The 18,895-nt window shown below is 49.6% G+C and overlaps 1 protein-coding gene across 9 annotated transcripts in view; it reads right to left on the bottom strand.

Moving 5' to 3' along the window:
- DISC1 (DISC1 scaffold protein) overlaps positions 1 to 18,895 on the bottom strand; it is a 367,278-nt gene that overhangs the window by 311,708 nt on the left and 36,675 nt on the right. For all 9 annotated transcript variants that reach the window (XR_009352717.1, XR_009352718.1, XR_009352719.1 and 6 more), the window contains exon 2: positions 1,442 to 2,448. Coding sequence is in view for 6 of the 9 variants with exons in the window: in XM_059170453.1 (XP_059026436.1) it covers positions 1,442 to 2,448 (1,007 nt within the window). In the remaining 3 variants the exon portion in view is untranslated. The remainder of the gene's footprint in view (positions 1 to 1,441; positions 2,449 to 18,895) is intronic.

Here is an 18,895-nt window from a genome sequence, read left to right on the forward strand (position 1 = left end):
TGGGCTCCCTGCTTGGTGGGAAGCCTGTTTCTCCCTCCCTCCTCCCCTGCTTGTGTTCCCTCTCTCACTGTGTCTCTTTCTCTGTCAAATAAATAAAATCTTAAAAAAAAAAAAAAAAAAGAACAGGTTTAGCGGGGAAGACAATGATATCAGCTGTTCACATCGAATTCCAGGTTTCTGTGCATCACCTGGGAACGGAGAGCTACAAGGAGATCGTGAGAGAGAAATCACATAGCTGGGCTGGGGTCCGCAAGGGCTAAAACAGGGAGATCAGGGCCAGGGCCAGGAACATGAGACCATGTGTAAAGAACAGAAAATAAATGAGCCCAACTGCTGGGAATGAACATGACCTTCACATTTTCAGGTACTTCCGCCAAGTGCCTGATGAGTGGGTGTTCTACTTCCTTATGCACTTGTACAACTGTATGCACACAAACACACACATGCACACTTATACACATACACACACATCACATGCACACACCCCAGAAGGAAAACACAGCCTTTCCGTAGGATGAGCCAAACCGCCCAATGGGGTCAGCGGACCACCTCTGCCTGGGTTTCTCTGGGAACTTTGCGGGTAGAACAACACTGCCTACTCATAGTTATACCCATCTCTCAGGTAACTGGGTGGACAGCACCCTCACGACGCCGGGTTTACATGTATGTTTACATCCTAGCTTCTCACTGCAGCCACAGAACAATCCCAAGCAAGGCTTCCATCTAAGTAAGAAAACTGAGGGGCTCCTGGGTGGTTCGGGGGCCTTCGGCTCAGGTCATGATCTCAGGGTCCTTGGATTGAGCCCCGCGTCGGGCTCTCTACTCAGCGGGGAGCCTGCTTCCTCCTCTCTCCCTGCCTGCCTCTCTGCTGACTTGTGCTCTCTATCAACTAAATAAATAAAATCTTTAAAAAATAATAATAATAATAAGTAAGGAAACTGAGAGCCCAAGAAATGGAACGACCAGGAACAAAGTCTCCTGGCTGTGTCAGGCAGTGCCCCCTGAGCGGGATGACAGACAAGGGGTAAATGCAAATGAAACTCAGCATCACCCCCAATGGGGGCATCACCAACTTCACACCCCTCAACCGCACACCAGCCAGCACCAGCTCCCCTGCCCCTCAGTTTCCTGTTGCAGAGCAGAGCTGGGCAGAGCTAACCACACGTCACTTAGGGCAGGAACCGCAGAGGAGCCTGTGGCCGGAGGGAGAGCAAATCTGAGCATCGAAGTGACAGAGAAGAGGAGAACGGGGACAGATCTGCATTCACCCTGCGCGAGAAGAAACAGAGGCGCAGGGACATGTTTTTGCTGCAGCTACAAAAGGAGCTGCTTCAGCTTCCAGGGGGAAGTCGGTGGCCCTCCCCGAACTCGTTTCCTGCCCTCTGCCCGAAGCGGATCTGAGCCCGTGATAATCAGGGTCCCGGAGGCTGGGGACACTGACCTCCAGCCGCCTCTGGTCGCTCAGCAGGCAGTCCAGCAGCACGGGCTCACACCTCCGGACCAGCGTCTCCCAGCGCTGAGCGTCCCCCAAGCTGCTGCCCTCAGACCCAGAGGGGCCCGGGGAGAAGCAGGAGACGGTGTCCACGTCCAACAAAGTCGGCATCTCCCTCTCCAGCCTGTGGCTGCCCCCTGCAGTCTGGGCAGAGTCTGCCAGGCGCTGAGTAGTCTTGAGATAGAAGTGGGGAGAGAGAAGTCGAGGGTGTTCGTGGGGCCTGTCCAGGCTGGCAGCCTTGGCTTCCATGTCCTTGGGGCTCTGACAAGGGGCCTCGGCCTCTCTGGAGGGCGGGCAGCCTTCCGCTTCTCCACGCTCCCCCGCAGAGCCAAGAGAGAGCCGTATGAAGCTAAAGCTTGAGGTAAAGGTGTCCTGAGAGCTGCCCGGGGCTGAGGGGACCCTGGGATCACTCCCGAGGCCACAGCTGTCACCATTCACCTCCTCTGGGAACAGACGACCTTTTGTCCAGGTGTCTTTTGCTCTTTCACCGCCACCAGCATCCCAGCCAGTGCCGGGGGCCTCAGAACTGTCCATGGACGGGAGCTCGCCCTGCCACCCTGCGTCCCCAGGGCCACACGACCTGGCCGGCCTGGCAGGCAGTGTGGTGCCAACTTGGAACTGAATCCCGAAGAGCCCTGAGGGTCTTCTTGCAGGCGTCCTTGCCAGGCCCCCGTATCCCACAGGGGTCGGAGCTGAGGCTGCTGTGCTCCTAGGAACAGGGCTGCCCACCGAGGGGCCTCGCCACTGGCCTCCAGGATCAAGGCCACCCCGTCCGGCCCTGGACTCAGACTGGTGGGACTCCTCACCGCACGCCCCTCCCTGGGCACGGAGTGCAGTGGCCACTGCTGGGTAGAGGAACCCAATCCGGGGCCCCGCTGTGCTTCTCATGTAGCCGGGCCTCCGCGCCAGCCGCCGCCGCCGCAAGGATGCCGCAGGTGGTAAGCAATCCTGGCCACCTGGGAGGAAGAGAGAACACAGCACTGTAAGCGCGCATTGCTCAGCAGCTCCGAGGAACTGCATCTGGAGAGCATCCTGGACTAGAGGCCACTGCTCTGTGCATTTGTCAGAGACAGAGGCCAGCTCAGGCGTCATGGGGCCAACACAGCATGGAGATCCGAATGGTCCTGTCCCAGTGTTGGCCTCGAACATGTAGCAGCAGCTCAGCGTCTCTGCTCCTCTGCTCAGCACAGCAGCCACGGGGCTGAGTTACGCCAACACGTCCCAGGCCCGTCGGAGACACGGCCTCAGTGACCCCTTCGGCACCCTCTGGCATCTCGCCGGTGGGGCTCCTGGGCACATCAGCATGCATCTCCCAGACTGGGCCTGGAGAGCGAGTGACTGGAAGGCAAAGGCCCGCATCCTCATCCAAACGAGAGCCAATCACTCATTCCAGCGACTTACTGGACAATATGCAAGTTTCCATTATCCGAGCTATCCATGTCCCCCACTCACGTCCAGAGCCTGGAGGGCTGGCTGGAGCACAGCTTATATCCATCAACTCCTCTCACACAGCAGCCCACAGCAGGCCCTGTCTGATGTGCTCTATAAACCAGGGGCTGTGTCCCTCGCCCAGCTACGCAACAGGAATAGAAACAACAAAAAATGCCGATAGCCCTTGGGCAGGTTTGTACAGCGGCTGAGAGCAGGGTCTGGCACTTCACGGCCAGGTTCAAGCCCTGGCTGCCCCATGGCTGACTGTGACCTTCCACACGTTACCTGACCTCTCTGTGCCTCAATGTGCTGATCGGGAAAATGGAGACATGACCAGTACCTCTCACCCAGTGTGGTTGTGTACATTGAACCAAATGAGTCGTGGTGCATAGACAGCCTAGAACAGTGCCTGGCACTCATAATCTGTGTGCCGAAGATGTGAGTTCTTATTTCTCTGTGTCACAGCACATCGTTACTAAGAATATGTGCATAACCTATGCTCATTTCACGTGCTCACTGCCAAAATCATGGGAATCGCCCAGACCAGGAATTGTTTCCTTCTACAGTTAAGAAAACTGAGGCTCAGGGAAACTGAGTGACCAAGTCTCCTGACTCTCCTGGCCCACACAGCGCTCTCACAGGTGCACTCTGCCACACCACGAATCAGATGAAATGCAAAGCGTGCAAGGAAGACCAGGCAGCACTGAACGTGGCCACAGGTACGCTACAGCCTCTGGTGAGGAGTGGAACAAAGCTTCATGCCAGGACCACACATCCCGCTGTGTCCCCAGAACATGAAGGGGCCCAGGATCTTTGTCACAGTAAGTGGAAAGCACTTCGTTTTTGGGGGCCTCCTGTGTTATGATCATGGCACACAGCAGTCTTCAGAATGGGTGTCCATGGTAATCCTGGGGAATGAGCAGTGACCCATGAGCCACCCGTTCCCAGAATTTGAGCATCTAAGGACAAAAGAGCCCAAGACAGGTTCACACAGTGGCCTTCTCTTGCCAGCCGGGCGTGCCGACTGCCTGGTGCCAGGAAAGGGTTAATACCACCCATGTACATAGAATTCCAGAAGCTGGCAGTGGAGGGAGGAGTGAAAGTAAGGGCTATCACGGGTGGGAGAGGAAGTCGGGGTAAAGAAAGGGAGGGAGGTATATAATATACAACCCTAGGCGCTTGCTACCATTTCCACTTCACAAATAATAAAACTAAAGCTCAGAAGGTTTCAGTTTGCCCAAAACTCCCAGATGGTAGCTTACCAAAGCCTGTTTTGGTAAGCTCATAGCTCACCCAAGCTCATTTCAGGACAATAAACCAGCATAATACCCTCCTGTGCCCCTAAGTGGCTTGATAAATGATGTATGAATGGATGCATGGATGGGTGAGGGACGGATGGATGAACCAAGGCCTATCGATTCCAAAACACATGCTCTTCCCGTACCCTTGGCCTCCAGGTGTATCCCTGAGGATGATAACTTGAAATGACAGGAAGTCAGAAGATTGATTTGTCTTATTTCTTAATGACAGAGGCCATGCAAAGCTGGAATCAGTAGAAAAGGACAGGATTAAAAATGTACAGAAGGAATTAACTACTTAGTTAATAGTCCAAATTGGACCACACATTTAGACAGTTACTATCAAAAAAAAAAAAAAAAAAAACCCAGCAGTGATTGAGGAGTGCACTTGTGATGAGCACTGGGCTGGAAGTGTTGTATGAAAGTTTGTACACCAGGAACTGATATTACATTATATGTGAACTAACTGCAACTTTTTTTTTTTAAGATTTTATTTATTCATTTGACAGACAGGGATCACAAGTAGGCAGAGAGGCAGGCAGAGAAAGAGGGGGAATCAGGCTCCCTGCTGAGAAGAGAGCCCGATGTGGGGCTCAATCCTAGGACCCTTAGATCATGACCTGAGGAGAAGGCAGAGGCTTAACCTACTGAGCCACCCAGATGCCCCACTAACTGGAATTTAAATAAAAACTTTTAAAAAAAATTAAGACATTGAAATCAAAATTTTTAAACAGAAAATAACAAGTGTGGATTAGAATGCAGAAAAATTGAAACTAGTGTGCATTTCTTGATGGGTATTCAGAGTAGCTGAAGAGAGTACAGTAGTTCTTCAAAAAGCTAAAAATAGAATTATTACATGGTTCAATAATTCTACTTCTTATTGTATACCCAGAGGTATTGAAAGCAGAAAAAATATCTGAGATAATTGTGCATCCGTGCACAATCACAGCAGCGTGATTCACAACAGTCAACGGTACAAGCAACCCACATGTTGGTCAGTGGGTGAATGGATAAACAAAAAATGGTAAAGTCATACAACGGAACATTATTCAGCCTTAAAAAGGAAAGAAATTCTAACCCAGGCCACAACTTGGATGAACACTGAGGACATCATGCTAAATGAAACAAGCCAGCCAGAAATGGGCAAATATTGTATTTATGAACATGTATACATTTATATAAGGTATCTAGAAGAGGCAAATGCATAGAGCCAGAAAGTAGACTGGTGATGGGCAGGGATGGGGTAGTTGATGTTTAATGTGGACAAAGTTTCAGTTTCAGAAGCTGAAAAAGTGCTGGAAATGGATGGGGGTAATAGTTGTATAATAATGTGGATATACTTAATGACATTGAATTGTATCCTTAAAAATGGTTAAGAGGGTAAATTTTATGTTATATGTACTTATACTGTAAGGACCTATTTAGCCAGAGCGACTCCATCTTGGTTAAAAGCCACTGTGTTGTTTGTGCAGTAAAACTTAAACTGACCATGCGCCCCTGCCCAGAGAAACTTACTTAGAAGCAAGTCTGAGAAACCAGTAAAATATGGTCGGTCAGTTCCTAACAACAGAGCCCAGAATACAAGGATGAGTCAGGCCAGGTGGAGACATCCAATCAGTAAAAAGTACAGATACTGTCTCCCTAACCACCGAAGAATGTAAACCCCGCCTTTTGGGCGCCAAACTTGGGCACCAATTCTGACCAGAGTGATAGGTTAGTTCAAACAGCTACTATAGGGTAAACTGTAATTCAAGTGGCCACCTGCGTATGACCTAACCTGACTATGCAATGTTACAATCTCATTGGCCACCTATGTGTGGCCAGGCTTTTGCTCTATAAAAGTTAGTCTGTGAGACTGGGAGGAGTCACTCTCTTTGGAGGCAGCCCTGACCAGTCAGTCAGTCAATTCTTGAGCTTGTAAGCTGGGGGTGGTAGCTCTCTTCAGAAACGGCCCTGGCTGTTCAGTCTGACTTCTAATGCTAAGCAAAGAATAGAGCTTTGCATAACTTTCACCTTGTCTCACTCTCATCCCCCTGGCCGATCGGTCTAACTTCTAATACTTATCAGAAAATAAAGCTTTAAATAACTTTCACTTTGTCTCAGTTTCGTTTTAATAACGGACCTAACAATCCCAATGAAGATTTTTTTAAAAATCTTGAAAAAGGTCAAATTGGGTCACCATGCTATGTGATCTGAAGGACTCTGCCCTACCCTTTCCCTCAGGGGTTTCACGACCTGAGGGTGTCTCTGACATCAAGGTCCCAACCACAAAGAGAACCAATGTTCTACTGGGCTTCTGGTAAGATGTCCTTGGGCCACAGTGCTGCTGAGCAACAAGCCAAGAACACCAGGCGTGAGAAATATGTTCACCAAATGTGGGACGAGAAAGAAGGGTCAGCTGTGTGGACGGCCCAGCTCCTGCACCCACCAGACCCCTCACACGTCCCATCCCCTGGCGTGGGCCTTCCTAGAAGGTCGCCCAAGGGGCAGAGGCAATCACACACTATTAATCCTAACCCTCAGGAGGGACAGAACTGACAGCTGGATCTGGATGGCACTTCTGGAATGAGCTAGAAGGAATAGAAGAAACTCATATTGGGCAGATGGCAGCTCAGAAATCTCTAGAAAGACTCCCAGGTCCCTATACCCCAAATCCCCCTTTATCAATTTTTTTAAATTTTTTATTTTTTAAGGAAACTTACAATAGCCCTTCTGACCAGAAATCAATTATCACTATCTCTCCTGCCTGAAATCCTACCTCTTAGATTGGTCCAAACCCCAACCTGCCGTCACGCCCTGCAGTTAAGGGTTATGATGCATTCCGACCTCAGAGGGCAAATTTCCTTCCTGACTGATGCATACCCTCAGGGTTGAGTGGGCAGGAAGGACATGGCGAGTTTTAGAGATTTGAGAGCTGACCGGGAAACCAGCTGTGCCTTCTGCTCCTTATAAAACTCAGAGATGGTTTCATTCTGCCCATCTGGCCCTGGAGAGGCTGAGGAGGGAGGCTTGCCTCACGCAGCCTCCTCCATCCCCTACAGCCTCCGGCTCCGGAACAGACTCTAGGGAGAGGAGAGCAGACCTCCCAGTCCGGGTTATGTAGGATCCCCACCTCCACCGCCATCCAGCCCAGTGAGCTCCGGGACGGCAAGGGGAGTGAAAGACAAGAGCTTAGAATAGACCCAAATGACAAAAGACCTCTACACGCAGTCCAGATAAGGTGCCCAGAAACATGTGCTCATCTAACTTATAGAGAAAATTAAGGGAAACCCATGTTAACCAGCAAATATCCTGTCTGCCTGCCTCTAACCTTCTTCTTCCAGACAAATCCTTCCCATCCTTCGGCTTCCAACGCCCTTCCCCATCGGCTGCCTTGTCCTGATGGTGCAGGTCCCAAGTCTCTAAGAACGATCCACACCACTCCTGACCCCCTACTTACTTACCCAGCACTGCTAGCCATTGTCTTCCGTGTATGTAAATTGTTCCCCACTTACGCTATACGTGAGCTTCTGGACACCCTCATCATTTTCCAAAAATCCTAGTATTGGAAAGCATTCCAATACACGTTGGCCAGTAATATTTATTTTTAAATAGGAAATCTTTTAAATCTTTTAAATAGGAAATCTAAAATATGCAATTTTTAAAAACATGATATACATGAATCTACTTGTAAGAACTTAAAACCAAGACACAAAGTTCAAATCTACATGAAATGCCCATGTGGGCTGGGGGAAGTCACCTGGCCACACGGTTCCTCAGTGATTCATTTGGGGAATGACTCATGTGGGGAGAGCATGTCTGTCTCCCTCAGGGCCGCTGCTGAGAACACACAGAATAGTCAGGAAAGAACAAGCACGGAAGACTTTGCAGAGCACAACTTGGATATCAATGTATAGAGAAAGCATAAATGAATGTATTCTTCTCATGGAAGGAATTTTAATCCTATTTGTCATGGTCGGAGCAAAAGTCTTTTCTAAAACATTCAGGTTAACCAAAGATCCTGAATCGTAAGAAAACCGCACATCCCCGTGGATTAACTTGTTTTCAAAGAATCAGGATCCAGTCGAATTCCTACAGAGCATAAACGCTGAACCGAGCACAAGGTCCTCTTTCTCTGACAGTTCAGAGAGCACCTGAGGTTCAGAAGTGGCTCAGGTCATGGTCGTAGCATGGAGCAAGCATGGCGGGTGCTCGTGAGGAATAAATCAACATTTATTGTGTTTCCCTTTAATGCACCATCTGTTTTAATAAAACGACTCCTTACGGAACACTAGCTGCTCCATGGGATGCGGACACAAGCGAGACGCCGTCCCTTCCCCCAGGGGCTCGGGATCTGGGAGGGGACACACGGCGCGCACACAAAAACCGTCAGAGGGCAGAACGGGCTACTTTAATCACAGAGGAGGAGAATTCGATCTGAAATTAAGTGAATGGGGTATTCCAGTTGGCTCTATTGGTTTCCCTCACAGTTCTTTGCAAAGCACAGACTTCATGAGTCCCAGAATACTCCCGAATTTAGGTCACCCCAAAAACGCACCTCTTGGGATTGAAGGGAAGAAGGGTGACAAGACAGGCCTGTTCTGGGGGACCCGGGACGCCTCTAACAAGCAGGTCTGCGCTGTGATCGGAGGCCTCCTTCTCATCTCGCTGGCCGCTCCCCTGCCTTGTCCTGCTCCCCCCTTTATCCTGCACGGGCATCCCCCTCCATCAGCCTCTTGCCTGTGTAACTCCGCGTCTGCCCCTCAGAGAACCCCAACTGTGTCCTAGAAAGAGTCCAGCCAGCAAGCACAGGTGGCCTGCCCGCTAGGGGGTTGCCGTCGTGGGGGGAGCAGAGAGAGGACGGAAGCACACACGCAGGGAGTCCCGCCTGGGTGGTGAAGGACAGGCGCGTGGGGCCGGGCCGCACAGGGCAGGGCACCTGGCTTTGTCTGGCGGGGTCTGGCTGAGCTGCACAGCCGAGCGAGGGTTCGAGAGGCCCCAAGGGAGACTGCAGGACGGAGACTTAGAGGAGGGAAGGAGGCCAGCTGGGGGAGCGGGCTGGAGGACACCGCTGATGGGCCGGGCCAGGATGGAGCCGGAGGCCGCAGGGCGTATGGGCCGCACCAAGCCTGGATCTTTGCCCTGAGCCGGACGGACGAGGCCCTTGAAGGACAGGAAGTAGAGGCGGGGCATGAGCGGATGGGCACGTTTTAAGAGCTCACTCTGCGGAGAACAGACCCCAGGGAGTGAGAGAGGACGCCAGGACAGCAGTTAGAAGGCACCCAACGGAGGCAAAAGTGAGGGAAGTGCGCCTGCTGCAGGCACAGTCAGCCTGGTCCTTTCCCGGGTGAGGTCACGGGGCCAGGAGGCGTCCCATCGCTCGGGCCATCTGTGTGTGTCCTCTGCTGCACACCTCACGTTGACTCTGGGTCTCTTATGTGACAAAGGGCAAGCAGCAGCTCTCCGTAGCACTCTGGACGGCCTCCCGCCTCCACCGCCCTCCCGCAGGCAGTATTTACACACACAAAGATCTGGGGCCAGAAGAGTGATATTCTCAATGAGTCTCTCGGCCAAGCAGTCACCACAGGCTTGCGGATGTGTCATCTTCACAAACGGACACTCTCTGTCCCTCTGAGAGGAAGATCGTTCTCCTAGACGTGACTGCTCACCATGGGCCTTGGTGACCAGAGCCACTTCCTCCCGATCTGGTATTTCCATAATCTTCAAAGCCACAACACGCCCTGTGAGTGTAGATGCCCACAGGTCTGCAGAGCACGGCCCTCTGGCCAACCACCGGCAGTCCCGTGAGAACAAAGCTCTGTGGTTTTCTATCAGCCTCCCGGTCACCCAAACGCAGAGCTCTGACTCCTGGGCCGCAGATCTCACTTCCTCAAACAGCTTCTCCATTGAAAGGGACGCCCCACGCTGAACAGGGGCTTCACTGGCTAGTGTCAGCCCCGAGTCAGGGAAACCGGAAAGACTGTTCTGCCTGGAACACACATGACATGTATGGGCTAAAGGTACGTAGAAAAGAGAAAAAATAAATAAATAAATAGCGCAAGCTGGTCCAGGGAGGAGATGCTGTTGGTGATGGAGGTCAAGGGTACCGGTCATCACTCAAGTGGGTGGCAGGTACATGGCGCTGATAGTCTCTGCAACCTGTGTGTCGGACGAAGTTTATAACTGGGAGATAGTCTGTAAGGAGTTTTCAGAGGCACAGGCCCTGCCCTTAAGGAGCTCACAGCGGTGGGAAAGGGAGACGCACCCGGAGCCGATCCCGCAGCTGGACCCAGAGGTAGAGGCTACAAAGCCACAACGGAGGGGAGGTCCCTGCCCGTGGAGGACGAGCAAGTACACAGCAATGGAAGTGATAGCTCCAAGAGGGCCAAACATCCGTGGCCCAGGCCGGCTGGGCCCCTGCGGATCATGCAGCAGACGGTGGGTCATGAGGAAGCCCAGGAGGCTGGCGGGGAGTGGAGGGACGGCACATGGGGTGCAGGGACAGGCAGAGGCAGGGCCCTGCACTAGAGAGAAGACAGCTGGAAACACAGCTGGCAGGCGGAGATCCTGAAGGGCCCAGGATGCCCCCGGTGGCGGAGAACTCTGGAAGAGGAGGAGGCCGGGGAAAAGAAGTGACAGGAAATGACCCGAGTAATCACGTGTGCTTCCCAGAGGTGTCGCCTGTGGGATATCGGCCTCGGGACATGCAGCCCGAAGCGTCCAGTGTCATTCGTGGGGTGCGGACCCTTGTCACCTGCTGTCCTCCGCGTTCACATTCCAACGGCAGCACTGAGTGGGTCCCAATCATGGCTGCCCGGCAGTCACCGGGGTCTCTTTTCAAAATGAGGAACTCGCCATGCTGGGTGGTGGGACTCGGCACTTGCAAGGTGATCCCAGGGGGATGCCAGGGTTGGGAACGTCTGCTCCAGGTTAGAGTCCTGCTGAAGCTCCTGCTGTGCTCGGAATCTGAGTGCATCACACGCAACACTCATGACCTTGCTGAGGCTGCTGCTTTGCAGAATCTTCTCTTTCCCCTAAACTTCTTTGTTTCTTGAAATGTGGCTTTTCATGGAGAACCTCTAGGCATGGACAAAATGTGGCCTGTATCTACAATGTGTCCCCATACATCTGTTCTGAATCTTCTAGCCTGCATAAAGTTTCCGCTTTTAGTCAGACAATGGGAGTCTTGGGCCCCACAGCACCACCCCCTGGGGAGTGGGGGGCCGGGGGCAGCCGGGAGACAGGCTGCTGCTGGGCACGGTCTCACTGCCCTAACGTGCACGGAGAGGAACGGGGGCCAAACCGCCGGCCAGCATTCAGCACCCTTGGGAGTTTAAGAGTCAAAACCCGTGCGTGGAACAGGTAACTGGATCCTAGAACAAAGAAAAACTATTTTTGGGAAACCTGGTGAAATCCAGGTAAGATCTCTAGTTCAGTTCATTGTGCCAATGTTCATTTCTGAGCTGTCGTAACTGTGCCACGATTACAGAAGCTGTTTGCGGGAGGGGAAGCGGCAGGGTGGGTGGGGGAAGGAACGCTGCCGCATCTTTGTCGCTTTCTATGAATCTGGAGGTATTCCAAAATAAAAGGCTTATTAAAAAAAACAGGTACACAGGAACACCTGGGTGGCTCAGTCAGTTAAGCATCTGACTCTTGGTTTCAGCTCAGGTCATGACCTCGGGGTCGTGGGATCAAGCCCTGTGTCGGGCTCCACACTCAGCACAGAGTCTGCTTGGGATTCTCTCCCTCTCCCTCTGCCGCTCCCCCTGCTCTCTTGCTCACTCACATCTCTCTCAGTTAAGAAAAAAAATCTTAAAACAAAAGCACACGCCTGTGTGCTCACACGATTTGTAGACATGTACTTTGTACTAGAGAAGGGTGTGGACCTGGAGACGGATTGCCTGAACCTGACACTCGGCTCTTCCTCTCCGTAGTGAACGCCGCTGAGTTCCCTGTGACACTGCTTGCCTTGTCTGTTACAGGGGACTCGGGTTCATAGCAGTGCTGGAAAGACAGGTCAGAGTATGAATTTCACTGCCCTATACCGTGCCTGGCACAGAGTAACTACTCAAAAACAATCTTATTCTCAATTCAGGGATAAAGACAAGGATATCACCCTGAAGCAAAGACACCTGCACACGGGCACCTGGAGGCAGAGTTCAAGGCAAAGCGTAACCAAAGCAGCCTCGGGTCTGACTCACAGCCTTTTCCTGTACTAATAAGACTCCTGGAGGCCAGTAGGAATCTATTCTCTCTCTGACTCTCTCTCTGACTCTCTCAGTCTCCCTCTCTGACCCTCTGTCCCTCTCTCTCTGTTTCTTTCTCTGTTTCTCTATGACTCTCTCTGACTCTCTGACTCTCTCCCTCTCTGCCACTCTGCCTGTCTCTCTCTCTCTGTGTCTCTCTCTGCCTCTCTCTAACTCTATCACTAACTGTCTCTCTCTCTCTGCCTCTTTGTCTGTCTCTCCTTCTGTGTCTCTCTCCTGCACCAATCTCTCTCTCTCTCTCTCTCTCTCTCTCTCTCTCTCTCACACACACACACACACGCACACATACACACCCCATCCATCACAGCATCACAGAGACAACCTATACTCTCTTGTCTACCCAGCCCTTCCCATCTCTCTAATCCAGTTTTCTGTGTTTTCTTTCCTTTCTAGGCCTGGATCAACCTCCTGCTCAAGCAGGTCATTGAGGAATTCAGCAGAAAGAGATTCACAGACCACGTGGACATGTTTGCTCTGAAATCACTGGACAGCCTCTCTCCATGGTGCTATTAATTCTCATAAACGATTGTCTTTTTCTTTTCATGTAAAGTGCTACTCAAAACTCTGATCGCCATCTGAACCCCCCTCAGAGTGCTGCTAGCTACAGATGGGTGTCTCTAATGAATTTTTTAACTGCTGCCCTAATAAAATATGGATGAACCAGAAGGAGCCCTCTCTCTAGCTGTTATTTCCAAATAACCAAACAACTTAAGTTCCTGCTCTTATTGCAGCAGCAAAGAGTCGTAAGCTCTCATGTCCACCCTAACAAAAGACAGCTTTTTTCATGCCAGTCCATCTGCAAAGTTCACAGTTACCTTTTTTAATGCCATATTTTATGCATGGGCTTATTTTCATGGCTTTCTAAATGCCCCACTTTGTGTGCCAAATATGAGATGTGTTTATTAAAAAATGATCCCAAATTGTCAGCACTTCACACAGAAGTAGTACCCTCGAGACGGCAGCATCTTTCAAGAAAGTCCCTGCTTTGCACTAAATTTTTATAATACTCAGAATTTAAGCCCACATCAAAGGTTTGTGCCACTTTAAATACCTGACCTTAAAAATGATACAGTGAGAGCATCGCAAATGTACTGCTCCATGGCCCTATTAGAAAACAAGAGGAAATTCAGTACATCCCCCCACCCCGCACTCTAGTATGGAAACCTGGTGCACTGGTCCAAGGGAATAAGAAAGAAATCAGCATCATACGCCTCCTGTGTGAGAAAGATCGGGACCCCGTGACACCATACGCACATGGACAGGCGGTCAGGGGACCCATACCTCGGCTGGATGTGAGATGGAAGGGGACATCCTCTAATAGATCATGACGGTCTTCCGTCCCTCATTTGTACAGCTCCTCGAGTCTCACCGTCTATTGAGGTATAACATATGAATCCCAGTTTTAAGAGGCCACGACTCTATCTAGAAAGCTCAAGTCTCTGACCGATTCAAACCCAGCTGGCATCTGGAGTTGATGACATGAGGCAGGGGTGAAGCGGAGGTAAACTTCGGACTGACCAGCACAGGCTTTGTCTCAACAGTAATCCTTTCCTGAAGATTACCTCAGGGAATACTTAGGGTATTTAAGAGAACAAACTTTTTTCAAGGATCCATTTACATTCATACAGTGAAAATTAATTTTAAGAAATTCCTGTCTCTTCTTGCTTTCATAGTGCCTCCTCACTGTGGAATGATCTCAAACAAAGCGATACATTTCACTGTTAAGAATAAGCCCCCGCAGAAGCTTTGATGTGGGAATGTCTGAAGGGGCTTTGGTTACAGCAATATGTTTCCTCACGATGGAAAGCAACTCATCGCCCTCACTAAACTCCTTTTGAAAGCTTTTGTTCCCAAAGTGGCATGTTTTATGATTTTTAAATTATTAAAATGAGATGCTAGTGTCTCCAGCAGCCACTACTCTGGGACAGACATCACACCCACACTCAGATAGGGGCCATCTGCCAGAGGAGGCCAAGAGCAGGAGGGCTCAGCCTCTCCCCTGGGACTGGAATTCAGAATACGGGGAGGACACACTCGAAGGTGTGTCACAGCCGGGCTCTGGGCCAGAAACCACACGCGAGAGAAATTGCTCATGCCCTCGGAGGCCCTGCTTACGGAGAGGTGGGTGTGCATCAGCGAGGGACGGATGCCCAAGGGCGCACACCTGCGCTGGTAAGCTCCGAGCGCCTCACTCTGTGAGGTCAAGTCCCTCGCGGGACCTGGGGTCCACAATCAACTATCCCCCAGAAAAGAAGCGACTGCCATATATCCCAGGGTGATATTTGTGACGTCCCCAAGAGCGTTGTGTAGTTGAACTGGGTTTCAATGTCCCTCTGGCCCTCTTGGACTTGCCCAAGGGTACCTACCCTGAGCCTCAGCATTCTCATCTGAAAATGTTCCTCATCCCTTCCTTGTAAGGAACGAGCCAATTGTCCACACCACCTTCTCTCGGTGTTTCCACAATCTCACCGCTGCTGGCATCAACCACGCAGACGGAGGGCTGCCTACTGGTTCTCATCTCCCTCCCAGGCCAAGCAGGGCAGAAATGACACCTTCTTCCTCTTTGCCCTGCTGTTCCTGGCTCCATCCCGACCAGCCCCCTCTGGCAGTGCTCCTTCTTCAGATAAGACCAGTACAGTGTTTTCTAGTCAGTTTTCCCATTTACAGTCTCACTCCAGGGCTGCCTGGAAATCACACCAAATCCACCCGGGAGCAGAGGACATATACCGACAAGCCCCGAGTTACCGCCAGAGATGACTCATTTCGTCTATTACGGATGAAGTTCAACAGCTTAATATTCCGAGAGGGGGTTCAGCGGCCCGAAGGAAAGCGGGATCTTGATTCTGTCATCTCCCGTCTGGGTGATGCTGAGCAAGCGGCTTAGCCCGCTGTGTCTCAATGTACTCATGTGTTAAATGGGCATAATCCCCACACCTTGAAGGAATGTTCTGGGGATACAATAAAGTCACTATCCTGTATTTGCAAAAGCCCATCGTAGCTTGTGGCAAGTGGCAATCCAAGCTCAGTAAATTTTAGTTTCTTTCTCTAAGTTCTTCTGGGCATCTGAAGTCATTGCTGAATCCTGATAACATCTTGGAATTTCCCTAGACAGTCTTTAAAAGGAGGGAAGAGCTATCAATTTTCTCCCTTGCCCTCCTTTACATACATGTGGGGTTTTTTTTGAGGGGGGGAGGATGGAATTTGTTAATTGGTTCTGGTATCTTCAACAGTCTGCTTGAAAGCTAGTGTTGTTTGGGGTATTTTTGTTTCTTACCTTTCTAAGACGGTAGAAGACAGAGAAAATAAATGGGTGAGCATAAAGGCATAAAAGTTCATGGGGAAAATAAGTCCAAACTATCAAAAAAAAAAAAAATACCAGACAATCTTTAAGCAATTTCTGACAAATAAAAGAAACTTATTAAAATTTTAGCAGATCTATATTTTTCCCTAAAGCTACAGAAATCCTCTGCATGTACATTCCTTGACCAAATGGTGCTTTGAACATTTCCTCAGTTTCCTTTAGGGAACAGTTAAGGGGGAAAGTGACATTTCACACACTCTAAACACTCAAAATCAGGAAGTTTTTCCCCTCTCTCTGTTTACCTTTCCAGTCTCTGGAAACAACAACATCCAAAGAACTATTTCTTTTTTTAAAAAAAGGTTTTTAATAGCTAACACAAACTAGATACGTCTGGGTTATTTTTTTTTTTTTCCTAGAATGGGCTTTAAAACTTGAGTTAGCTCTCGCTAAGGAAATAGAACTTCCTTTGTACGCAGCCTATTTTGAAATAAATGAGGCAATCCTGAGTAATAAATTGGCTTTAATTCACTTATGCTGGAGGGAGGTGAAAACGAGACTGGGAAATTGCCGTGGTGGTCTCTGAGGGACCCAGGATGATAGAGATATGTCAGCAAACGAAACATACGACTAACCTCCCAGGTTCTAAAATAGGAACTAGGTCCTTCCTGCAAACTGTGGTCCAGTAATTGCAAACCAACGAGCATGACACAGACACCTGAGAAGTTTCTGAAGATTAATAACAGGACATTTTGTGGGTTCTTAGAGATGAAAAGGGCCTTCGTGGGTTTATGCAAAATGGATCATGTCAAACTAACTGTATTTCATTTAACCAGGAAATGAGAAAGAAGAAAAACAATAGCATTTACTGAGAACTCTACTATATGTCAGGCCTTGTAAGCCGCAGGGAGGGTTCGAGACGTAATTATCTGGACTTTACCCAGAGGATCTGGGAAGGCCTCTGCCACCTGCCCTGTGTCCAAGCAGAGGCTGAAGGCAGGTCTGGCAGGATAGGCAGATGGATTCACCGCTGGTGAATGACGATTCCAAGCCAAAAGGTTCTGGAGCCTGAATGGAAGACTGGCCAGAAGGAGGGTCCCAGGCAGGGCTCTTTCCTGTCCCCTTGGCTGACAGTAGCAGCTAGACCTAAAAATGTCCCCGAAAGGATGACTCCTATTCATACACAACTGTTACAATTGATGAGAAAGGAGAAGTCATTCAACTAAACAATTAGAGAAAAGGGGAGGGAGCTATGATACACAACTAGCAGGGAAGGGGTTCTAGCTCATTGGGAATGATGTCACAAGAGGGCAAGGGACCAGAGAAGGGTCCTTAAGATGGAAAACAGAATTAAGACCAAGTAAATGCTCAACCAGTGGCCTCGGAAGGAGGCAGCCGATAGCACGCACAGACCTCTCTGCTGGTCTCCTTCATGGCAGCCTCATTAGGGAGGCAGGCGATGGCACACAGCCACCTTGAGAGACCCACTAGCCGGGGAAATTTTGAGAGTAAGTGTGTGTGTAAAGGAATGATTTATAAAGAGTGTATATGTCTGATTATAAAAGGAACTGTTTTATTGGGGTCAAAAATCAACCTACAACTGTTTTCCCATGAAATCCTCCTCTTGTCTAGTTCCCTGCCTTTGAGAATGAGCGTGAACAACCACAGAAGCACCAGAACAAATCTACAGTAGGAGTGTGCGAGCATGGGGGGAAGAGGCACAAGGAGGACCTCGGGGCCCGGCAATCATCCAAGGGGAAACAGATGTGTCATTTTTGCAAGATACACCAAGACGGTGCCACGCTTTATGGTCAGGAGTAACCAATAAGCAGGATGCACAGAGATGCACGTTATTCCACAGAACCTCTCCCACCCCCGAGCTGTATGCAGAGCCTCCAGGATCTCAGCTTTTCATTATCAATATCTTTTAAGATTATTTATTTATTTGACAGAGAAAGATCACAAGTAGGCAGAGAGGCAGGCAGAGAGATGGGGGAAGCAGGCTCCCTGCTGAGCAGAAAGCCCGGTGCGGGGCTCGATCCCAGGACCCTGAGATCATGACCTGAGCCAAAGGCAGCGGCTTTACCCACTGAGCCACCCAGGAGCCCTAGCAATATCTTTTAGAGAGATTGTTTTCACCTGCTTACGGTCGGAACTCTCTGATCAGCTTTATTTTAAATCCACTGATCCAGAAATTGTCTGTGAGCATTTTTTCAATTATACAGTGAATCTTGACAGAGAGCCAGACAGCATTAAAATGAGGGGGTGAGTTTGGATGGGGGTATGGCAGGGTGAAAATAAAAGGGCATCAGGGACACCATATAAATCCTCACCCTCCAGAAGGTGAGTTTCAAGGTCAGTTTTGGAATGTTTGAGGTCATCAGGCATTGTCATTATACTGGCTATAAATTCATGTAACTATGTTCTTAAGCAGAACTAAATACACATGGCCACAAAAGTTCAAAGCTCTTTTTTTTATAACTGCCTATGGTGCTTAGCATAGTACTAGACACTCTATGTACCCAACAGGGGCTCTAATATGCCACAAAAAGCTGTGTGATGTCATTCCAGACCACCAATCTAATTCTGCATTCCAGGGTCAGACCCAGCCTAATGAGGGATCATAAAGAAAGTCAGTAGCTTCTCTGCACTGCAGTTTTTCTGTACGTTTAAATGAGATAGGACATGAGAAAACACGTAAGTGCTACAGAAATGAAAAATCTTATTAAGGCTGATAGCCCAGTCTTATCCCAGTAGTTTATGGATCCAATATTGTTTCTGTAACAGCCCGGTTACTGCCCACGATATTCAGTCCACACTACCTTCCCCCCACATTATAAGGCTTTATGATAAACCTAACAGATGTGATCTAGAAAGCAACTCAGAAAGCAAAGATTTGAAAATAAACATCAAAACCTAGCTTGATGAATTTGACACAATTGATGTTTATTTACTCATCCAAAATTCACCGAGCATCTACTAAGTGCCAGGCACAATCTAAGCTCTTAACACATGTTTTATGTCATTGAATCCTCACCACAACCTATTAAGGTAAGGGTTATCATTACCCTGTTTCTATCATAAGATTGTTGAGGCTTATGGAAGAGAAGTTAATTTGTCCAAAGTCACA

Source organism: Mustela lutreola, chromosome 4, assembly GCF_030435805.1.
Source record: "Mustela lutreola isolate mMusLut2 chromosome 4, mMusLut2.pri, whole genome shotgun sequence".
Taxonomy (NCBI): Eukaryota; Metazoa; Chordata; class Mammalia; order Carnivora; family Mustelidae; genus Mustela; species Mustela lutreola.